This window comes from Apium graveolens, chromosome 6 (genome assembly GCF_009905375.1).
Source record: "Apium graveolens cultivar Ventura chromosome 6, ASM990537v1, whole genome shotgun sequence".
NCBI lineage: Eukaryota > Viridiplantae > Streptophyta > Magnoliopsida > Apiales > Apiaceae > Apium > Apium graveolens.
Window position 1 is genome coordinate 102,307,837 of NC_133652.1, and position 26,263 is coordinate 102,334,099.

The following is a 26,263-nucleotide window of genomic DNA, read 5'->3' on the forward strand; positions in this document are numbered from 1 at the left end:
TTGAATGTTTCAACAAGCAAGCAGGTACCTCCAAACAAAAGATTTATGTAGGACAAAAATGCAAAAGAGAAAATCGAAGAATGTAAAACCAAAGAGATCCCAACGAAATGAATTTCATTCAATAGTAAATTAATCGACAAATTTGTAGTAATATTTTAATTTCTATCTGAATTAATATAGGTAGTAGAACAAGTCAACATGACCACACTAAAACCTCTTTAGGTTCCCCTACCCGTGATGTTTCACCAAAATTCTGGGTATGAAATAGTCCTGTTGCAAGTCAAGCTTTGAAGCAAACAAATTTCTATAAACTTCTATCAATATTTTATATATACTAGTACTACATTATTAAGTAGGAGTACTAATCAAATTTACGTACGCAGACGAATTACGCGTACAATCTTCCATTTTTAGCTCCATCCTTTCGTCTCCCCTTCAATCCAAATATTCACACACACCATTTATCCACTACTATATAAATACCTTGATCCAAGTTATAAGTTAATAAATCACAGTTGTTTTACCTAACCTAGCTACTCCATACAATGGCTACTGCAAACGAAATATCTACCTTAGATTTAATCGAGCAGCATCTATTTCTTGACATATTTTCTCCTACTGTTGTTGACACCTCTCAACTCGAACAGTATACTCAATTCTTAGCAGCATCGCCATCTTCTTCTTCACATCTTTCAAACGACTCGTCTTCGTCGTCTTCGTTTTCATCGTCCTCGTTTTCGTTATCATCAACACAATTAAACTCATGCACAACATATTCCGCGTGTCAGATCAACCCTAGTGAACAAATTTTTTCGACAATCACTCATGACGAAAAGCTAGTTGATTTTACTGCAAATTCTTCATCCAAGAAAAATAAAGTGAATTCTTCTAGGGTATGTAAAAAAAGCGGTGATATCGATTTTAGGCACTACAGAGGAGTAAGGAAAAGGCCTTGGGGAAAATTTGCAGCAGAGATTCGTGATCCGAAACGTAAAGGATCAAGAATATGGCTAGGCACGTATGTGACGCCAATTGAGGCTGCTAAAGCTTATGATAGAGCTGCATACAAGTTACGGGGAAGCAAAGCTATTCTCAACTTTCCTCTAGAGATAGCCAAATCCAGTGGCCAGCGAAATTTACATAAAACCGAGGGCCACATGACGCATGAGAAGAAGAAAGTAGGGATGGAGAATAAAGAGGGAACGTTAGAGCAACCGAATATATGTGATAGTTATACAAGTAGTGAAGTTTGTCAAGCTCCTTTATCGTCAACATGTACAGTACCCTTGTGTTGGCCGGGGACTGGGGACATGTGGGTAGATGATGAAATGAGCATTTTAGATTTTCCACTTTTATCACCCTCATCTTATTACTATCCGTCGATAGAATCTCAACATCTTATGGTTTAATTAAAAGTTGAACGATAGATGGATCGAATGATAATTCTTTGGTTACTTTCTTTTGCTCTTTTATGGATACATACAGTATATGTGAATTAAGTTCATGTATTTTCTCCTTTCAAATTTCATGTATTTTCTTGAGCATATCTGTACTATACTATTATAAGCATAACACCCTTTATTTGGTAATTGTTCCGTATATTTGTTTGGTAGTTGCTCGGTATTGTTTGGTACGACAAATAACAACCGTCAGATTTAAAGTCAGAAAAATGAGAACCATTGGATACAATAATAAAATATTATTATATTAATATTTAAACTGCTCTCATGGATTCAGGGTTCGAACCCCGTCAACAGCTTATTATATTTAAACTTTTATATTCTTTATTTAAACAATATATTATATTATATTATTTATTTTCAGTTAAGTCTCAAATTATTATAAAACATATATTGTTATAATTTATTATATTCTTCGATTTATTTTTCAACTATTGAAAATTATATTATAAAATATATTATTAAAAACTATTGAATGTTAAAAACAATCTGTGCATCGCACGGGTTATAGGCTAGTATACTATTATAAGCAGAATACCCTCTATTTGGTAGTTACTCGGTACAGTTATTTGGTACGACAAATAACAACCGTCAGATCTAAAGTCAGAAAAATGAGAACCATTGGATACAATAATAAAATATTATTATATTAATATTTAAATTGCTCTAATGGATTCAGGGTTCGAACCCCGTCAACAGCATATTATATTTAAACTTTTATATTCTTTATTTAAACAATATATTATATTATATTATTTATTTTCAATCAAGTCTCAAATTATTATAAAACATATATTGTTATAATTTATTATATTCTTCAATTTATTTTTTAACTATTGAAAATTATATTATAAAATATATTATTAAAAACTATCGAATGTTAAAACCAATCCGTGCATGACACGGGTTATAGGCTAGTATATATATACATGCATAATTAATTGACCAATCCATTAGTCATGCGCAAAATTTAATCTCAACGGTTATTTGTGTGTGTAGTAATTTTGTAATTATAATATGACCCAAAAGAATTATGATATGCAATTAAATTGTGTATATAGAGTTTCAAGTTCTTTGCGAGTTATCCTGGGAGGAATTTGTTACACCATCGAGAATTCTAAAGATGTAATCGAGATGTGTCGAGTCGAATATTATCAGGATTGATTCGAATTTAATTAAAAAAGTCTGGGTTCGATCTCCATCAATTCTTTAATTTTAAGTTCGAAACTCGGTTTGTAAATAATACGATAGACTCGAGTTCGGCTCAAAAAGTCAAACCGATCTTACCAAATATGAATAAAAACTAGAAATATGAAATGTTCGGCTCGAATTCAATTCGGTTTAATGTAAAAAATATTAATAAAATATTAAATATTTGTATAAAATACATTTATAATAAAAAAATCAAAAATAAAAAATTCAAGCACTACATGCTAATAAAGACAAAAAAAAAACCGTCAAAACCAACCAAATAGAGCAACAGACTACTAGAATACTGTAGAAGGGTCTTTTTTTGCCCATTTTCTAAAAAGAGCAAGAGAAAACTCTCTCTTTCACAATTCGTTTAATCAAAGATGGTAACCGAAGTTGGGTGACTGTCGATACAAGCATTTTAAAGAAGTTGAAGTTAAAATCTAAATCAAAATCATCATCAAAATACTAACATTTTCCTTTATTAAATCAAAATACTGACATAAAGAGAATAAATGCATCATGTTCTTGATTATAAAGAACACATTTAGGAATAAGCAGCGTCCCAAATCTGAGCATACAATTCTTTGCGAGAAGTCTGTTCCGGAAAGCAAGCCAAGAAATAAAAGAGTTCTACTTAGGAACATTGCAATTACTCCAATCGGAAGTTATCCAAGGCGCAGTAGGACTTGACTTTGTGAAAAATCTCCAAATTGTATCAATCTTTGACATCACTTATGTCGTCCCAACTAAATATCATTTTCTCTATGAATTTGAATTGAGGGGACTATGCGGCGAACCTCCATGACATCCGTATAATTCGATTTCGGCAAATCTCAAACCTTATTGTGAAGGTACACATTAACAGGAATCATGCTACTAATGACTCATTTAACCAAGATTAATAATATTCCAGGCTGAGATATGAATGTTAATTGTACTTGTACATGCTACAGTATTTTAATCGTATATACACCGAGTTAGTCGGAGACTATTATTAAGAAATAAACATTTCGTCAATGAATAATATGGATGTATAACGAAAATGCCACGCTGCTTGCCCCGAACAAATTTCAAAAATATTTTTAAATGATATGAATCGTTATTTCATTCGTGAAATTAATATTAATGCACGAAACAATTATTTCATTAATAAGAAAATAATTAATAACACCAAGACAAGTAGACAACTCAGATTTTGAAAATTATTTTGAGGATTTTAGCTTTTCCCATAACGAAAATGAATATAAATATATGGATGCAAGATATAATTTACTTGTTTACGACAAAAGGAAATCGACATTTATTCATACTGAATTTGGATCCCTACTTTAATAATCAAAATATTGAATATATGCTTATATACAGTAATCCATCTTTTGCAAGTAAATAAAAAGTATTATAAAATTTGTGGTGCCAAAATGAAGAAAACCAAAAAAATGGCATTGCGAAGGGCCTGTTTGTGAAATCTTATAAGTGTTTCTGGACTTGTAAGTCGGTAACAACTTATTGACAAGTATTTGTCGATTCAATTTATAAATTGAATTTATAACTGATAATTAAGTTAATAAGTTTAATATTAGTAACAACGTTTTTTTTCAATTTATTTTGATTTTACATTTTCTGTTTATTTTAGTTTTAAAATATATATTTTTAAATGTTATTCTAACTCAAAATATAAGAATTGACATAATTTTATTTAAAATTATTTATTTTTGTTCATTTATATAAAAATCTAAATTATAAATAAAATCTTCCAAACACTTATATAACGTATATGTATACTTCAACTTATCACTTTTAAGCATCTTGTTCATTTTAAATTATAAATGGGTTTGTGCTCATGGGCACATGTTAAGTACTAAAATTTTATAAAATTTGAAGTGTTTTAATTGGTGTATTTGTTGTAAATGTAGGGGATCTACTATTATTAAAAAGTATTGACCAATCAAAACAAGCTAAATTTATAAAAGTTCATGTTTAGTGCTTAGTGTGTGTTCATGAACAAGCAGAAAAATCGATTATAAATTACTTATTTTAAAATTTCTGGAAGATCACTTTAATGAACTAACTATGCCATCTCGTACTATAAGCTACGGCTGCTGTAATTTAGCGCTTCTTCCGTTATCGATTGTTAGAGATGCACAAAAAGCCCGGGCCCGAAAATCTGACCCGGTCCGATCCAGTCAAAGTCCGGTCAAACCCGGCCCGGTCCCGGCCCGGTCAAAACCCGGCCCGGTCCCGGCCCGGGTTTCGGGCCTCGACGGGCCCTATATTTTTAGGCAAAGCCCGGCCTGGTTAAAAGCCCAGGCTTCAGCCCGACCTGACCCGATTAAAAGCCCGAAAAAGCCCGATTATAATCTGATTATTCTAATATATTTTCTTATATATTTATAAATTCACATTTACTATAAATATAAATAATACTTTAAACACATATATATTTACATATTTGTGATTAATAATATTATTTATGTAGTTCGTTGCATAAATAATGAAAGATGATATAATAAGTACACTATATATATTTGGATATCATTGTTATGGATATTTGGATATCATTGTTATCATAACAATGATATCATTGTTATCATAACAATGATAAAGCATATTATTCTATAAACATGTTTATTTTTTGCCGAACTTAAATATTTTAAACGAAGTAATGTTTTTATAAAATATTCAATGTAAATTAATACATTTTTATGATGATCTAATTGCTAACACATGTATTTTTCGGAATCTCTAATAATACTCGATCCGATTTAAATTAGAAAAAAGTCCGGCCCGATCCGATCCGGCCCGAAAAAAACCCGATTAGGCCCGTCTCGAGGGCCCAAACGGGCTCTGACATTTCCGGAAAGCCCAGCCCGGCCCGGCCCGGTCAAAATCAAAGCCCGAAAAATCCGGCCCGATCAAAACTCGAGCTTTTTAAGGTCCGGTCAAAGCTCGGCCCAGTGGGTGTTTTGTGCATCTCTGTCGACTATGCGACAACATGAGAACATGTTCCAGAGTGTTGGGGGGCCAACCTTGGACAGTTATTAGAAATTAGAATTATTTGTGATAATATTTGGACAAATATGGATTATATTTTTACAGTTAGTTACTATTCTAATAAAATTATCGGAGAGTCAAAGTCGACATATGACAACATATAAAAAGGCTTTAACTACTTAATTTATCGAATCGTGCTTCAATATGTGTGATTTTAATTAAAGAGTTTGCTTGATTTGATTAAAATATTTATTTATTAAAAAAAGATTAATTATATTATCAATAATCTGTAAAAAAATTATATGGAGTTCACATTCTTATCGGATAACTCGAAAAATAACTTTATTCTCCAGTCAAATCACTATAAAATCTATTATTTTGTGAAATATGTTCTCCTTATATTACTAATTCATTAAAATCGTTAAAATCGTTGACTATTATTTAAGTTTAATAAGTAAGATGACTAAACAAAAATGACTCAAAAAAAAAATAGATATTTTGCAAGCTAAACATATTTCATATAATAAAATATTTTGTAATATTCTACAAGCAATACATATATGATGTTCAAGATTTTGAATAAATAATAACCTTTGTAGAACATAATCGTAATTTTTTTTTTAAAAAATATTTTTAGGCAAAATTTTAGCTGTAAAATATAAGTGATCTCCTAAATTTTCAATATAAAGAACCAATTTGTGAGTATAAACAGTAATGCGTACTAAGTTGAACGAAGAAGGCATGAATCATTCTTCATACATAGTATTACATAGGGGTGTACGCGATTCGGATCAGATCGGTTTTAGGGTAAAAGTCGAACCAAACCACAAAGAACGGTTTTAGAAAATTATCATCCGCAACCGCCAATGCGGTTGTGGTTAACCGCGTTAATTGCGGTTGCGAATTTGCGGTTATTGCGGATCGGTTTGCGGTTGAATCACTTATTTTAAAATAATTAATAATTTGTAAAAAAATAAATTCGGAATATTAATAAATTCAAGTTTAAGTTACGTGATAAATTTACATTCAAAAATAAAATACAAACTAATGTTCGTGTGAAGTAAGGATATTAAAAACATACAAAAATATGGAGGTGAGAGAAAAGAAAAAAGAATCGGATAAAAATAAAATTACATGTTAATAACATTTTCTATTTATTTTAGTTATATATCTTATAATGATTGTGGATCTTATGAATGAAGTCTTAACATTAATCTAAAATTAGTTAATAAATGTGTATAATTATTAATTTATATGATATCAACTATATTTTTGAAATATATTTTATTATAAATATATGTTACAAGTTGCGGTTGCGATTTTGCGATTTTCAAAAATTAAAAACCGCATCTAAACCGTGAATGAGCGGTTTTTTAAATTTAAATTCACAACCAACCCGCGTTTCGCGATTTTTTGCAAAATACGTTTCGGTTAGCGAGCGGTTGAGCGGTTCGTCTGTACACTTCTAGTACTACATGTTACATAGGGGTGTGAGAGATTTTCATAAAATGCCGCATATGTCGACGTAGATATGCCGCTACTATTTACTATGTCGCGCTATGCTACAACATCTTGTGCGATCAGAGTCTGAAATTAAGACCCAACAATATCACTAAGAGATGTGGGAGCTAGCAACACATTTGTATTCAATGTTTACAACTCCTCCTCCAAGTCTTCAACTGATCTTTTGTAGCCTTGTTGCATATTCATCATCCCTCAATTCTCAAGTCTTGCTACTTTGACTTTTTCATTTCTTGACTTTTAAGTTCCTATCACGTGGGTCATGGACTCATGGGTGTGTCTCAAAAACATGCAAACATTAGTGGCTCCTCCTAAAAACTCTTCTATGTTCCCCCAAATAATGGCTGTTAAGTTTGAATGAAAGAAATTAGCAAAAATAAATTGAAAGAAAGTCAAGGGTCAATAACTACACGAAATCTGAACGATAATTGGTACATAATTTACCAATATGTCACACGTAATCTGTCTACGACTGATCTATCTAAACTGTACTAGCTTGTGTTATACACCGAAAGTTTCGTAGGTTCATGTTGATAGTTGTTTGTTCATATGTATTTTTTATTATTTTTAAAATTTTTAATTATATTTAATATGATTTTTTTTATTAATATTTATAATATAATTATATAATATTAATAAAATTATAATATGCATACACTATTCATCAGGATTTAAACTAAAAAAGAATATAACATTGATTCAACTAAAATAAAAAATTTAAAAAATTCAGTTAGAGATTCATTAGTATATTAATATTCAGAAAATAATTATATATTATAAAAAGAAGTAAATATGTTTAATGACCTTGGGCCAGAACAAAAGAAATATAACTATTCACCCGTATTAAAAAAAATAAATTATTAAAATGTCTAAAATAAAATTCAAATCAAAAGATAATTCAATGGTAATATAATATAAATATTCATCTGTGTTAAAAAATTATATTATTAAAATGTCTAAAAAAAATTCAAATTAAAAGATAATTCTTGAATGTAATTCTGGCTACTTTTCAATTTTAAGAACATTTCTTCAATATATATATATATATATATATATATATATATATATATATATATATATATATATATATATAGCTGTGTTTGATTTAGCAATGGTGCGGAATAAAAGAATTATAGAATTCAAGACACAAAGTATTTAAATACAAGTACTTAAAATTTTTCTCGTAAATTGAACTTTTCCATCGGAGATATATATTAAGTAGAGAACTCTGTGTTGCAGAATTGTACACAACTGCTTACAACTTGAATCTACAAAATCCAGAGAAATTCTTTACAAATTATGCCTTATCTATTTCTCTAGAAAATTGCTTACTATCTTGGATATTATTCAACTTGCTACCATTGGTTTATATATCACCAAGTTACATGATAAAAGACAAGATAATAAGACAAACTATTTTTGGTCTAACTTCATGCTGTTACATTTTTCTTTCCAACATCTTTGAATATCTCCAGTCTAGCATAGAAATGGAAATACTTCTTTGTTCTCTAAAACCTGAATTAGGCCGCCACATTCTATTTGCATACAATCAACGCATGTGATTGTCAAGTCACTATCAATTGCTCTTTTGAATTTGATCATCCATTGAAATTCAGATTGTTCATCCGTTGAAACTTAGATTGATCATCCGTTGAAACTTAGTTTGATCATTTGTTGAAACTTTGTGAATCATCCGTTGAGACTGTCTTCTTGGAAGTTAACTCTATTTCATTTATACAAGATTACAAGGCATCTAATATTTACAATTAACCATCTTACCTTGCATATCAATATAGTAGTCAACATGACTTAAACAATCTACAACATCTAGTTTACTAAGCCATTCAAGTATGCAGAAATGTGCTACTAATCTTATTGTTACATAAGCTACTTTTTCCACGGATGTTGAAATTATCATCCGTTGAAACTTACAAAATCACTTAAATAAAATCTACTAAGTATTTTGTTCAAGTTATCATCAAGTACACAACATAATCCTAACAATCTCCCCCAATTTACGTCTACTGGAATTGTAGCCATAAATTAAGAGAAACTTGATGATAACAAAACACACTATGAATACAGAATTGAATAAAGTAGATTTAATATTACAAGTGCTGCAGTTTATTGAAAATTCTCACAAAGAAAATTTGTAGAGAGTCTTACAGATCATTTTCAAGGTGATCCTTTAGACTGTGCAAATTTAGATCATTTTCTTGACTGCTTTGACTTCTTTTCCAACTTCACATCATTCTCTTCAATCCGATATTGGAGTTGTCTGAAAAATTCTGATTCATCCTCATTTGTTAGATCCATCTTTTCTTGCATCTCTTTGAGAGTTTCATTTCTTGCAATCTTTAGCCGATCTTCCAATCTGAAGAATCTTCTAATGTATTTTTCATCCTTGAACTTCATAATCCAGTATGGCCTCAAATGCACCCTATCTCTAGTGAAAGGGATTGTCAGTACTCTTGGAAGTGCACTTGGTCCTCTCCAGCTATTCCTTATTTCTTCAATCTTGTTCAGTACCATTTTCTTAGCAACTATATTAAATCCAAAGTTTTTCTTGATTGCAGAGAAGATGGTCACCAAAGTGGAATAATCTTTATTGAGAATTATGTGAAGTGGCCATGTAATCTCTTTACCACCCTTGTACCTGAAGACTAGTCTCTCTGGAAGGTGCTTGTAGGAATCAATAGATCTGACTTCTTCTAGCTCATCCAGATAGAGATTTATGTTTGAAAATTCTTTAATGTCACATATGAAGAGTTGATCTCCCTTGTTGACAGTAGGTTTGGGTTTGGCCAAAGACTTAGATTGAATTTTAACAAGCTTGACTGTTTTGACTGCTCTTTTCTTTGTCTTCCTTTGTTTGGCAAAGATTGGAATGTTCAGATCAGGAAGAGGTAAGCTGTCCCAATCTATAGGTTCATCCTTGGGAATCATAGGTTCACCATGAAAGGTGATGTTAGGATCAGCCTTGAACTCAGCCTCCTCCAATGTAGGTATGGCTGGTTGACTTGATGTTGTAGATTGAGTAGGAAAATAATCTTCCTTATATTCATTAAAATCTAGCTTCCTCTTTGCATGAAATGTGTACCTTATTTTCTTTGACTGCTTTGGCTTTTCTTGCTTTTCTTCATTCAGATTTTCAGTTATCACAGCAGGCAATGCAACTTCTATGGTTGCAGGCTTCTTGGCTACGTTCTTGGCTTCTAAAATAGCTTGATTTTGTTGTTGTTTAAGCCTCACATTTTCTTCTTTCTTAGCTTCTGCAAACTGTGGATGTCCAGCCACTACAGAGATTAGTTTATCATTCATGTAGATATAAGCAATTATGTTCTTTGACATTGTGTCTCTGGGATCTTTGGATAAAGCAATAGACCTTGCAAGCAGCTTCTTTTCATCTGGCCTAGGGGTTTCATAGGATAGGTCCCGTGGATTTTTGTCTGAATTCTTTGGATAATTTTTTTTTGGCTGAAAAATTACACTGGCCTTTGGAGACTTCATTGATGAGGGTTGACCTCTTTCTATATTCCCTAAGCTCATCTCATTGATTGAGATTTGTCTCAATTGAGAAAAGTGAGAAAAGATCTTGTCTTATTTCTCAATTGGACCAAATTTCTTCTTGATATTTTCATCAAGCTTCTTCCATTTTGCATCCAGCTCTTGCTCAACTGCTGCAACATCAAGCTTTTTAAATTTTTTATTGGGTTCCAACTTAGCAGTTGCTATCTTGATCAGATCAATGCTATCCAAGGCTGGTGGCTTTATGAAAGTGACTGTTGGAATAATCACTTTGCTTACTTGAATATTGAGCACTTGCTCCCCCTCACATGTTGACTCCCCCTGGCTAACCGGAATGATAGATTCTTTTTCCCCTTTTTATTAGCATCAAGTTGAGTGGAGGTTGAGGTTTGTGCAACCACCAGTTTCTAAAGTAGAAGAGCTTATTGGGCTTGATGGAGATGGATTTCAGTAATTGATGTTTCCAGGGTTTTGAGCCTTTTGACTAAGGAGTCCACCTTGTTGACTAGATTAGTATTTTTCCTTAGTTGTCTGTTGATGTCTAGCATGGTTGTGCTAGGAAACTTAGCATTCAATCTCTCAGTAACATCCTTCTTGACTTGATCAATTTCAGTCTTCAACTCAGTAACATCTAGATTTTGTTTGAGAAATTGAATTTGATGTAGTTGGAGAGAGTTCAGATGTGCTTGTAGAAGTCTCTTGGTGTTGGCATTTGTAGTAGTTTAAAGGGCTGTCTGAGTTTGCTGAAATATGTGAGAAAGAGTAGATTTTAAGTGATGCTCATCACATGCTTTGGAAAACATCCAAGATGGAATGTTTGATCTTGAGCTAGGGCATGCTTCTCCTCTATATCCATGAACTCTCCTTCATCATCATCTTCATCCCCAAATATATCCTCAGATTCACCAGTTTGATAATCAACATCATCACCAGCTGTGGGTGGCATCCTTGGCCCTTTGCATGGAAGCAGTAGTGTGCACCAAGTTGAGCATTCTTTCAGCAGCCACATTGTCCTGTTCAGCCAAAACTTGATAAGCTGACACAGGGTAAGTAAATGCCTCAGCTTCATAAGAAACAGAGTCTAAGATAGCTTGATATTCTTGCTGAAATAGCTATTTCTTTTTAGCCTCATTGATATCCATTAACTCACTTACAATGGGCTCTTCCCATTTGTCTGTACCTACTTTTCTCTCATGATCTCTCTTTTCTTGCATCAAGGGCTCCCCTTGGCTTCCCACCCTCACACCCTCACCTTTAACTAATAAGGTGGGACTCCACTCACTCACTTTTTCCAAGCTGGAAGAAATAGCTTGCAGATTTTCACTCTTTTCCTCTCCTTTTTCCTGAGAGCAACTCAGCCTCTCACTCTGTTCACTCCCTTCCCTCGAAACTAAGAGTGATTGTACAACCACTAAATCATATGCACTTGTATCATTAGTTGAAATTTGAAGTTGTGCAGTGATATTCAACGGATGAGGAACATTCGTCGAAGTAGTAGTTGGAAATGTCAATGGATGACTGCTGTGAAGCACATCCGTCGAGATACAATCACTAGTCGACGGATGAACAATATCCGTCGAGATAGTAGAAATGATAGAGTTTGGAGTAGAGAATACTATAGAATCTGTGGTGATTGATTTGAGATTTTGCACATTATTCTCAGTAGAATCAGAAAGAAAAGGCAAGTGAGCCAACAAATTATCTAAAAGATTATGCTCACTTGCTGTAGATTTTGGCTTCTCCATGAGAGTTAGAGATAGAGAATCAGGAATTAATGTATGAATCATATCAACATCCAGAGAATTTGTGGGTGAGTTTGGTGTGTTAGGTGCTTCTATAATTAAAGATTTTGGCTGTGACTCCACATTTATTGGAGCCACATCAACCTGACTTTGAGAAGGTACATGAACTGAGTCTTTGACTGCAGTAGGCATAGTGTGTGCACCCTATGTATCCCCAATGGTTTTTGATTTCTTCTTTCTAATATAAGTTTGGGATGAGCTTGTGTCCCTAACCCTTTTGGCCTGTGCTCTTGTATGTGAGCTTTGTTTAATAGTCACATCCTTTTGAGAGGATGCAACTAGTAAAAAGCTAATGTCCTTATTAAGCACTGCAGTTTATTGGGAAACTGCAGTGTGGCTAGGCCGGGATACACTCACCTCTCCATCCTTATACTTAGGGCTTCTTTGATGTTCACCCTATCCCTCACCAGTCTCACTTCCCTTCACACTCTCCTCTTGGTTTTTGGTGGATTTTACAACTAGTTTCTGTTGAGAAAAACTAGATTGGGCTTTCTTTGACTTGGATTTGGAGACTTTTGGTTTTGTGGCTTGGGTAGGCATCTGTTTGGTCACTGTCACAGATGCCATTGCCACAGTTGATTGCAAAGAAGTAATAGGGACATAAATGTTTACCTCACTTACCTGAGGCAGTTCCATTATTGGCATGTACACAAAAGTAACATCCTTGTGATGATTTGCCCTGTTTAAATCAGAAATAATTCTCCTCTCTTGGACCCAACAAGCTAACTTGTTTATTGGGTTCTCAATTGAGAGATCCTCAGAAACAAAATTAGCTAGCATCATGAAAAATCTAGCATAATAAATATTCATAGACCTCTTTTTAATATCCCCTAACTTACTCCATATCTCATACATAACAGAAGTGCTAAAATTGAAGTACTTATCACTAAGAAGCACGTAAAGCATGTGAACAAGTGAATAAGATACATCATCAAAATTGCTAATTTTTTCAGAAAATACTTTAATAAATGAATCACAAATAAAACTCCATTCTTTTCTAAGACCTAGTCTCCTAACATCACCTAACTTAGTGGCATCAAGAGCTTAGCCCATAGAAACTAGGATGTTACTCACATCAGTGTCTGTGTGTGGAGTAAGAGCGTTATTTTCAGGAAATTTAAAGTATTTTTCAATTGTATCACAGTTAACACAATGTTAATTACCTTTGAGAGTAAAGGTAATAGTTTTATCCTTAGAGTTGAATACTGTTGTAGTCCAAATTTCCTCGACAACTTCACAATAGATGGTTGGGGACTCAAGCATGACATAACTCAATTTGCAGTTCCAGTATATAGTCCATCATCTTATGATAGTCTTTAGATGCCAGAATGTTGGTGACACTACGTAGCTGTATGAACAATTATGTGATAACTCAACACGATAACAATACTAGAACATGACAGGTTAATAATACTACGTCTACACAAGAAATCAGGAAGAATGAAGACAAGGCAAATACAAAAAATCAGAAGATTAGAAGAAGGCCTGAAGTCTATCTACAGGTCACTGAAAGAAGTTTATTAATATGATCATGCCTCAGTGAAGAATAAAGGTTAAAGACTTTCAGGGTATCAGAAATGTTGAAGATTCAGTATACAAGTGCTACCGGAAGATTTCAGTGTATTGACATTGATTGAAGATAGACAGTGTTCGAAGCATAGGAATCTGAAGGATTGAAGACAAGGTATAGACAGAGGTTAAAGAAGACAGTTGCAGTCTTGAAGTTATACTCACTAACAGGAGCTCATTTATATGTTCAAGTGTCGGTGAAGAACAGTGAATGAAGTGTTCAAGATTGTAGTAGCAATGAAGACGTGGTTTAAAGTACCAGAAAGGATTCCAGTGAAAGTACAGTTTTTTACTGACAGTCAGTGTTAGAAGCAATGGATATTTAACCAATCTGTATCAACTCAGAAACACAAGACAAATTAAATTAGGTTCGCTCAATGCTAGTTGTTTGTGAACCAGACCAGTGCACCAAACATTAGTATACAATAAGGGATTTTAATTCAATTCCAGAAGAAGATGTTGATACAGTTAAGAATGGCAAAACATAAGCAAAATATTCTAAGGCAAAAGACTCTTCACTCTGGTCATCATAGAAGTGTAAGTGTGATCGCCATAGGGCTCCAGTGGTCGCCATAGGGCTCCAGTGGTCGCCATAGGGCTCCAGTGGTCTCCATAGGGCTCCAGTGGTCGCCATAGGGCTCCAGTGGTCGCCATAGCGCTCCAGTGGTCGCTATAGAGCTCCAGTGGTCGCCATAGAGCTCAAGTGGTAGCCATAGAGCGCAATTGGTCGCCATAGAGCAACACAGATGTTGGTCACCATAGAAGATTAAAGGAATTTACGGATGAGCAGAAGCGCTAAATAACATTTATTCCGTAAAAACCATATACCGCACATATAGAAAAACGTATAAAAGGGAAAAACTGAGGAATCGAAACCATACCTCGTGAATTGAAGCTTTATAAAATTGGAGTGCTAGCAGTTGCTCCTCAATGTGTGAAGCACTCTACCGGTATCCACCAAGAACAATCCGCTTCAATGAACCTTTTATAAAACTAAGCTTTTATAAAATGGAGTTTTTGGGAGAGAGAGAGAAGAAGAAGATGGAGGCTAGGGTTTTCACAAAACCAAAATTGTGTGTTATATTTTTGAGCCATCCATCTCATTCTATTTATAGGACTCTCCTAGGGTTTTATAATATATCTTTATATATATTAACCCCCCACATTTTATCTTCATAAAATGCTTTAATAATAATTAAAACTATTTTAATCATTATTTCTTTTCTTAACTATTTAGAAAATAATTCTCTCTCTCATTATTTCATCAAAGAAAATATTCTTTTATGGTGTGACCCTGTAGGTTCAATATTATGCCGGTAGTAGAAATAAATAATAATAAACTTTTATTAATTATTTATATGAATATTAAAATTCACTAAATATAATTAACTGATTAATTATATTTATTCTACATCGTGAGTGATGCTTCTCAACATATCGCGACTATCCGGATAATATGAATTCACTGCTTAGAATATCAAGAACCTGTCAGTGACTAGTTACCGTACAATGAATTCCTTCTACCCTTATAATATCCCGATTAAATACAAGGCATGGATCTTGTGTCAAGCCTATCAAATTTAATCATATGATTTCTTATTAATAATGCAAAGTTCATATTCATGCAAATTAGAAACTCCTTTCTAATTTCATACACTCTGGCCAGAGATTCCAGAACTCGCATACTAAGAATAACATAGGATATTCTCTTCCTATACTGGAAGGGGTAGATCCTCTATTGACGTTAACTATCTCTATACACAAATCCCTATGCCCAGAATAGACCTAATGGATGTCCTTGAGACTAAGGACTAAACTAAAGCACAGTTCATTATATATAAGATACCTTTAACGATCTCAAGTCTAAGGACACTTGTACAACTATCACTCAGTAAATAACTATTGACACGTGAGTAATCTCCATTAGTTGTTCAACTTATCAAGTCATGTTCAGTGAACTTATTCCCTAATAAGCACCTACATACCAGCTATAGTGTCACCACACAAATGCCTATGAGAACAGACATCCTCCTGAAGGGAGCAAGCATAGTATGTACCAATCTTTGCGGATCCACTAACATCCGATTAGTTATCCTATGATCAGGAACTGTTTAAGTCCAGAGTTGTCATCTTCTAGATCCCATTATTATAATCTCATTATAATTCTAGAAGCTTTACTCTAAACTATGGAACATCTTATTTAATACACTTTAAAAAGATAAAGCCCATAAAAATATAACAAGTCTTTTATTAATTCAAAATGACATCAAATAGGAATACAAGAAAGTTCTTCCTAACTCATCATACATGATTGGATTTAGGACAAACACTTTCAATCTCCCACTTGAACTAAAGCCAATCACCCTGGTATCTAATACCCATCTTTTCTTTATGACGATCAAAGTGAATCCGGGACAATGAATTTGTGAGTGGGTCTGCTACGTTGTTATGTGTGTCAACTCTCTGAATCTTGACATCTCCTCTTTCAATGATTTCCCTAATCAAATGAAAGCGTCGCAAAATATGTTTGGAATTTTTATGAGACCTAGGTTCCTTGGCTTGTGCTATTGCTGCATTGTTATCACAATACAACACAATAGGCTCCTCAATGCTAGGAACAACTCCCAACTCAGAAACAAATTTTCTCATCCAAACGGCTTCTTTTGCAGCCTCACTTGCAGCTATATATTCTGCTTCCGCTGTGGAGTCAGCCGTTGTAGACTGTTTGGAACTCTTCCAACTAATCGCACCACCGTTCAGAGTAAACATGTACCCTGACATGGATTTGCTATCATCACTTTCTGATTGAAAACTAGAGTCAGTATAACCCTCTATTTTCAACTCAGATCCGCCACCAAAAAAAGGAAAAAATATCCTTAGTCCTTCGCAAGTACTTAAGGATGTTCTTCACTGCTTTCCAGTGGTCTTCACCTGGATTGGACTGATATCTGCTCGTCACACTGATTGAATAAGCAACATCAGGCCTAGTACATAACATTGCGTACATGATAGATCCTATTGCTGAAGCATAAGGAATCTTACTCATACGCTCTCTTTCCTCAGGTGTCTTAGGAGACATCTTTTCGGAAAGGGACACTCCATGGCTCATCGGTATGAGACCTCTTTTAGAGTTTTCCATGCTAAACCTTTTAAGCACTTTCTGGATGTATGTACCCTGGGTAAGACCTATCATTCTTCTAGATCTATCTCTATAGATCTTCATACCGAGAATGTAAGATGCTTCTCCCAAGTCCTTCATAGTGAAGTTCTTCGATAGCCACACTTTGACTGATTACAACATCGGTATATCATTTCCTATAAGAAGTATGTCATCCACATACAATACAAGAAATGTTACCGCGCTCCCACTAACCTTCTTGTAGACACATGGTTCATCTATGTTTTTGATAAAACCAAACTCTTTGATTGTCTCATCAAAATGGATGTTCCATCTACGAGAAGCTTGCTTTAAACCATATATGGTTCGCAGCAGCTTACACACTAGGTGTTCATTTCCCTTAGAAAGAAAACCCTCTGGCTGTGTCATATACACTTTTTCTTCAAGTTTCCCATTGAGGAAGGCCGTTTTCACGTCCATTTGCCAGATCTCATAGTAGTAGTAAGCAGCAATCGCAAGCAAAATCCGAATTGATTTTAACAGGGCTACAGGTGAAAAAGTTTCATCAAAGTCAATCCCTTGTCTTTGTTTGAATCCTTTTTCCACGAGCCTGGCCTTATAGGTCTCTACCTGGCCATCTGCTCCAATCTTTCTTTTGTATACCCATTTGCACTCAATAGGCTTCACACCCTCGGGTGCTTCAACCAAAGTCCATACTTGGTTGGTATACATAGATTCCATTTCGGATTTCATGGCACTTTGCCATTTCTCTGAGTCAACACTACTCATAGCCTCATTATAGGTCATAGGGTCGTCATCATCAATGATTGACAGCTCATTGTCATTCTCAATGACAAGGCCATAATACCTCTCAGGTTGGCGAGACACTTTCCCTGACCTACGAATGGGCTGTTCCACAGAAGGTTGTTCAGTCTGAACAGGTGTTTCCATTTGATCCGTAGTAGTTTGTGCTTCTTGAACTTCATCAAGTTCAATTTTGCTCCCACTGTTTCCTTCAAGGATAAACTGCTTTTCCGAGAAGGTAGCATGTCTGGAGACAAACACCGTATGATCGGTGTAAAAGTAATACCCTAAAGTCTCTTTAGGATATCCCACAAAACTACATTTTACGGATCGAGATTCCAGCTTATCTTGGTCAACTTTCTTGACATAAGCGGGACATCCCCAAATCTTAACATGTTTAAGACTCGGTTTCCTTTCTTTCCATATCTCATATGGAGTTTTAGGGACAGATTTGGAAGGCACCTTATTCAGTAAATATGCTGAGGTTTCCAATGCATAACCCCACAGGAATACTGGAAGATTCGCATAGCTCATCATGGACCGAACCATGTCTAACAAAGTTCGATTTCTCCTTTCAGATACCCCATTCAACTGTGGAGTATATGAAGGAGTCCATTGGGAGACTATACCATTTTCTTTGAGATAATCTAGAAACTCTCCATTCAAGTATTCACCACCTCGATCTGATCGAAGAGTTATAATACTATGTTTGGTTTATTTCTCCACTTCATGCTTATATTCTTTGAACTTTTCAAAGGCTTCAGACTTGTGTTTCATCAAATACACATATCCGAATCTAGATCGATCATCTATGAAAGTAATGAAGCATGAAAATCCACCCATGGCTTGCGTAGACATTGGTCCACATACATCTGTGTGTACCAATCCTAGCAAATCTGCAGCCCTCTCTCCATGTCCACTAAATGGAGATTTGGTCATTTTACCCAATAGACAAGACTCGCATGTAGGATATGATTCAAAATCAAAAGGGTCAAGTAACCCTTCCTTATGCAATGTCCGCAGTCTATTTTCACTAATATGACCAAGTCTGCAGTGCCACAAAAAAGTGATATTTTTATCATCCCTTTTTCTTTTATTAGTATGTTCAATTTGTAGTAAATCATGCTCTACGTCACATACATACAAACCATTATTTAAAATACCACTTCCATAAAGAACGTTATCTCTAAGAATTGAACATTTATTATTCTGAATAACAAACGAAAATCCATCCAAGTCTAACATGGGAATAGAAATAATATTCCTCACAATTGAAGGAACAAAATAACAATTATTTAAAACAATGGTCTTGCCCGTAGGCATATGTAAATGAAATGATCCTACAGCTTCAGCAACAACTCTTGCTCCATTTCCCATCCGTAGAATCACCTCCTCTTCCTCAAGAGTCCTACTTCTCCTTAGTACCTGCAACAAATTGCAAATATGAGAACCACAGGCGGTATCTAATACCCAAGTAGAAATTTGATTTAATGACATATTCACTTCAATCATGAACATACCTGAAGAAGAAGTGGTAGTCTCACTACCCTTCTTCTTCTTCTTCAATTCTGCAAGGTAAACCTTGCAGTTCCTCTTCCAGTGCCCCACCTTGTTACAGTGAAATCAAACAGCTTTGCTCTTGGGGTCTTCAGCTTTTGGTGGAACAGGCTTTTTTTCACCCACTTTCTTCTTCTTGGAAGGGTTCTTCTTCCTTTTCTTAGGATTGGAACTTCACCAATTAGAAGAACAGAGCCCTTCTTGGGGGAAAATTCGATTCCGCAGTCTTCAACATGTTGTGGAGTTCAGCCAGGCTGACATCCAACTTATTCATGTGAAAGTTCACAACAAACTGCGAAAACGAACCCGGAAGTGATTGCAAGACCAAGTCTTGGCTCAGCTCCCCATCCATGGCAAAACCAAGTTGTCCAAGACGTTCAATCAAATTGATCATCTTAAGTACATGGTCATTCACGGATGATCCCTCAGACATCCTACAACCGAACAGCTCCTTCGATATCTCATATCGAGCTGTCCTCCCTGCCACATCATACAACTCTTGTAGATGCATAAGGATAGTGTGAGCATCCATATGCTCATGTTACTTCTGTAGCTCAATATTCATGGAAGCTAGCATGATGCATTGAGCAACATTTACATCATCTATCCACTTACGATACACAATATGTTCATCATTATGTGCATCGTTAGCAGGTTCAGTAGGCTTAGGTGAGTCAAGCACATATTCCAGCTTCTCCACCCTGAGAACAATTCTCAAGTTTCGAAGCCAGTCAGCAAAATTAGGACCAGTCAACTTGTGAGCATCTAGTATACTCCGGAGTGATAGTGCAGAAGACATAACGAATATAGTAAATCTGTAAATGATAAACACATAACAACACTTAGCAAATATTCAATTTTATTTCAAAACACTATATGAATTGGGTCTTTATTCATAAGTGGCTCCCACTAGTTTATCTAATTTATACACCCCCTAAGTGAAAATTAGGCATTCATAATGCTAGTGGGAATAGGGATCCTACATCCCATTACACAACCTCGGCTGTAGCATGAAATGTCATGTGATGTTCAATAGGCAGACAACTCTTGTCAATTACATCTTATGTTATTCCCTAATATAATTTTAGCCTCTTGAATAATTGAGTCACGACTGTGGCACGACAAACTCAATATTCTAAGTCAAGTCTAACCTAACATTCCGTACAATTGAATCAGTCTCCAACGGCCCACGGTTGTGGCACGTAACGACCTTTAGATTCTAATTCAATGTACACATCTCTATGTAATAGACAAGTATTCCTTATTTCGAAATCAAAGCCCTCAGCTGTAGCACGAAACGACAATGATTTAAAAAATAAGAACCACTTTCTATCATGTTGGAAGGCTATGACCGACACAAGCCCGTTGTGTCATTGGCCAATTACTACTTGATATTATTTAATTTTAGAGGGATTATATTACGTTACAATCATAATCATATTATAAAGAGATTCTTCCTTTTAAATTAAATATTTCAAATCAATAATCGATAATCAGATGATTCCCAGATCGGGTGGAGCATTGTCAAGAGGCGTCACTTAATAACCCTTTCTTACAGATAGAAATCTGTTGTTGACAGAATCATCCTTTCTCTCAAAATTGAAAATTTATATTTAATTACGTGTTTCATAAACACAAGAATCTCATGATTGTATTCATAATATTATTGTCAAGGCAAGAAACGATTCTTTATTCTAGATTTTCTAGAGCACGCCTTATATTGATTTAAGTTCACCTAAATCTATCATCGCATGGTAAACACAGGCATATATCTCATATATAAAATTAAATAAACAAGTAAGCATGCAAGTAATATCATATCACACATTGATATAATGATGTATGAATTTATTATAGCATTTAAAAGCAATTAAAACAATTAAAACGTGCTTTAAAACACTTTTGGGAAAATATAAACAGTTCAAAACTTTTATATAAAAAATATTTGACCACTCCATTAGATCCGTCTCGGAAAAACGAATCCAACGATATATTACACGCCCAAAACGGAGTTATGAAACTCCCAAAAAATCAAATTTAATGAGGACATACGGGCTGTAACGCATGTACGTAATGCGTTACAACACTGTTGAGCCATTTACGCGTGTAATGCATTCCGTAAATGCGCAACAGTGTGTAACGCATTCACGGAATGCGCAACACGCCCCTTCCCCGCGTGCAGCGCACGCGCCTGCACAGCCGTAGCAGGTTTTTGCCATTTTTTTTTGTTTCTACCTGCTACCTGTCTGTTTGCTTGCCTGCTGTTACAAAAAAATAGAAGTAACTCCCCTTTTCCTTTACTCCCTTATTAATAACTCTTTATTAATATGTTATTATTTTAATTTTATTATTTATAAATTAATTAACATTTAATTAATAAATTAATAAAAATCAAAATAACATGATTTCTTAAATAAGGGAGTAGCAGAAAAATACCAAATCAGCCATGGGTCCTTGTGCAAATTTTAATCATAATTATTCACATGCATAATTATTTTATGAATTTTAATTAAAACAATTTTAAAAAATTCATAACAAATAATCTACACATCACAAAATTATGAAAAAAACACCTAGATGATCTACAACACTTGTAGAACCCAGATCAGTAGTCAAAATCTCATGCAAAAATTATTTCGAATTAATTCATAATTAAATCCAAATAAACTTGCAAAAATCATAATAAATCCATACATGCATTAAAAAATCTGAATTTTTTATATGAATCTCTATATGCAGAACCTAGCTCTGATGCCAAAGAAGGAATTTACGGATGATCGGAAGCGCGAAATAACATTTATTCCATAAAAACCATATACCGCACATATAGAAAAACGTATAAAAGGGAAAAACCGAGGAATCGAAACCATACCTCGTGAATTGAAGCTTTATAAAATTGGAGTGCTAGCAGTTGCTCCTCAATGTATGAAGCACTCTACCGGTATCCACCAAGAACAATCCGCTTCAATGAACCTTTTATAAAACTAAGCTTTTATAAAATGGAGTTTTTGGGAGAGAGAGAGAGAAGAAGAAGATGGAGGCTAGGGTTTTCACAAAACCAAAATTGTGTGTTATATTTTTGAGCCATCCATCTCATTCTATTTATAGGACTCTCCTAGGGTTTTATAAAATATCTTTATATATATTAACCCCCCACATTTTATCTTCATAAAATGCTTTAATAATAATTAAAACTATTTTAATCATTATTTCTTTTCTTAACTATTTAGAAAATAATTCTCTCTCTCATTATTTCATCAAAGAAAATATTCTTTTATGGTGTGACCCTGTAGGTTCAATATTATGCCGGTAGTAGAAATAAATAATAATAAACTTTTATTAATTATTTATATGAATATTAAAATTCACTAAATATAATTAACTGATTAATTATATTTATTCTACATCGTGAGTGATGCTTCTCAACATATCGCGACTATCCGGATAATATGAATTCACTGCTTAGAATATCAAGAACCTGTCAGTGAATAGTTACCGTACAATGAATTCCTTCTACCCTTATAATATCCCGATTAAATACAAGGCATGGATCTTGTGTCAAGCCTATCAAATTTAATCATATGATTTCTTATTAATAATGCAAAGTTCATATTCATGCAAATTAGAAACTCCTTTCTAATTTCATACACTCTGGCCAGAGATTCCAGAACTCGCATACTAAGAATAACATAGGATATTCTCTTCCTATACTGGAAGGGGTAGATCCTCTATTGACGTTAACTATCTCTATACACAAATCCCTATGCCCAGAATAGACCTAATGGATGTCCTTGAGACTAAGGACTAAACTAAAGCACAGTTCATTATATATAAGATACCTTTAACGATCTCAAGTCTAAGGACACTTGTACAACTATCACTCAGTGAATAACTATTGACACGTGAGTAATCTCCATTAGTTGTTCAACTTATCAAGTCATGTTCAGTGAACTTATTCCCTAATAAGCACCTACATACCAGCTATAGTGTCACCACACAAATGCCTATGAGAACAGACATCCTCCTGAAGGGAGCAAGCATAGTATGTACCAATCTTTGCGGATCCACTAACATCCGATTAGTTATCCTATGATTAGGAACTGTTTAAGTCCAGAGTTGTCATCTTCTAGATCCCATTATTATAATCTCATTATAATTCTAGAAGCTTTACTCTAAACTATGGAACATCTTATTTAATACACTTTAAAAAGATAAAGCCCATAAAAATATAACAAGTCTTTTATTAATTCAAAATGAAATCAAATAGGAATACAAGAAAGTTCTTCCTAATTCATCATACATGATTGGATTTAGGACAAACACTTTCAAAGATAAGCCAAATGATACTTTAGTTGCCATAGAACACTTGGTTGATTTTCCAGTGAATTATACAACAACTATTCAAGGATATTTGTGGACACAAAGCTGCCACCTATCCAAATGAATTGAAAGTCTATACAGAGAAGCAGATACATAACAATCAAAATTATTATTGTTAAGAAGTCCTGTTCATCTTCTCTCTCACGAGAGGTGATGAAAACATAAAACAAAGAGAATACAGAGAAGCTCAGCACATTGATATCCGTTTAACTTCTCACCGGAGTAATGTTATAATGCCCGATTTAACTCTTGTATATTCATAAGGGCATTATAATTGTTACCCGGTAATTAAATCCTTAGAGAAACAAAAGCTAGATCATTGTATAGGATTTGATTTATAAATCTTTGTAGAAGTTACGAACTTTGTTGTTCTTAGATTGTTGCCGGTTAATTTATTTACCGGAGTGTAGCAACACCCCTTGCGAATTTATAAAGGATTATATACTTCCCTGAATATCTTGTGTTCCTAGTTTTATATTCCCAAACACTATTCATCTCAAGAACACGGAACCACTAACCGAGCACTAAATCTATACCCGCTAAAGATTCGAAAGAATTTTTAATTTAGTGATTATCGTATTCAACCCCCCTTCTACGATAATTCAGGACCTAACAATTGGTATCAGAGCTTGTTAATCGATATACAGATCAGATCCGGTGTGTCAGCCCAAACAGTCAAGTTCTCATATTTTCAGATTTTTTAATTTTCAAAAATTATCAACGCTTGAGATTTTTGAATTTTAAATAATTTGGACTTAGCCATAATTTTTATTTCTAATTTATTTATTTTTCCATAAAATTTAAAATTCTTAAATTTAAATTTTTCTTAAATAATAATTTACATTTTATTTATTTTTTAAGAAAATTTGAAATTCTTGAAAATTAGATTTTACGTAAATATTTATTTTTGATTAATTTATTTTCTAAGAAAATTAAAAATATTGGAAATTTAATTTCTCTTAAATATTAAATTAAGGGTACTTAAGATAGTGGTAGACTCAGGATTCCTCCAGGCTTTTAAAGTGGATTTTAATCTTTTAAAGAAAATGAAGACCATGTGCTATTCAGACGGAAAATTCCCGAACACGGAAATTATAGATAATGGTTTTCTTACTCTAATGGGACTGATTTCAAGATCTACAGACGAAAATTGTGGAACTTCCTCAAAGGTTTACTCCATAGAATACCACTGGGTTTTCAGATGCAGGAAATGAATGAAATTTCTACGGGTATAGTTTTTCTCGAAGATTTTAAAGACAACTCTATGATTCCAGATAATACAGTCACACAGTGGTTTGTACCAATGCTATATTTATCCGATAATCAATGAGATCATACATGCAGGAATTGTGGAGGTCAGAGAGAATAGTGGGGACAAATAAACATCTGAGTTACATGCAATAAAGTTGGAACCTCTGGACAGAATGTAAGAGTTACTGATTGCTGAATCAGAAGAAACTCAGGTAGAAGTACTTGAGGGATTGAACGTCAGGGCAGTATTTCACTTGTTAGGGAAGTTTGGTCATATTGGATTCAGATAGAATACAGAAGTTATATCCAAGGATCAAGCCTATCTATTCCAAAGCAGAGACTTTTACAGATCCAGTTCAAGAGGTGATTACAGACTGAGGTTGAGACATAAACAAGATTTGATAGCTACAGGTTTGACAATCAATATGTGTCAAATAACTATCAGGGGTTTTGCTACAATAAAACAAGAAGCTTTACAAACAAGGATGAGTAGGAATTCAGTTGAAGAGTTGAGATAAAGGTGGAATGTTTTTTTAGGGAAACATCCAGTCAAAACTTATAGTGCACGGGAAAGAGTTGGGATGGATCAGATGATGAGAATAATAAATATCTTGCTTTCATAGCAATCTCTAAAGATGATCCAACTCACATATCTCAGGTTTCAATTTCTTGAACCACTGCAATACTTTGCTCTCAATATTCATTGCATGATAAGCTCATAGTGTTTAAATGTTTAACACTCGCACAAGCATGATAACATTACACATAGATAATGTTGAACTAATTCACTAGATTATTTTTATGGTAACTAGGATTGATGTTTAACTTGTGCATGTTACCTTAGACGATCTTAAATAATTGTTTGAATATTTGTTGAACATGATTAATTACTTTAGTGAGGTATATGTTTTTTCAGTATATAAGACCTTTGTCTATGCTTATCTTCTATATCCTATTACAATGTGATTTATTCATTTGATCTGAATTGTTTGTTAAGATGTATTAGTTTATAATTGGATTGAGATAGCTAGATGAGATTCTTTAACAAGATTGTACTAGATAGAATTAGTGACTTATTTGTTAATTCT

The 26,263-nt window shown here is 33.9% G+C and overlaps 1 protein-coding gene across 1 annotated transcript; it reads left to right on the forward strand.

The window, feature by feature from the left end:
• Positions 1–390: 390 nt before the first annotated feature.
• Positions 391–1,475, forward strand: LOC141668098 (ethylene-responsive transcription factor ERF105-like). The gene has a single exon (XM_074474790.1). The coding sequence runs from the start codon at positions 546–548 to the stop codon at positions 1,407–1,409; it is 864 nt and encodes a 287-aa protein (XP_074330891.1). The 5' UTR covers positions 391–545; the 3' UTR covers positions 1,410–1,475.
• The last annotated feature ends 24,788 nt before the right edge of the window (positions 1,476–26,263 follow it).

Bases quoted from the DNA above. Each gene is read 5' to 3' on its own strand.
- LOC141668098 (XM_074474790.1), top strand. From the start codon at position 546: ATGGCTACTGCAAACGAAATATCTACCTTAGATTTAATCGAGCAGCAT.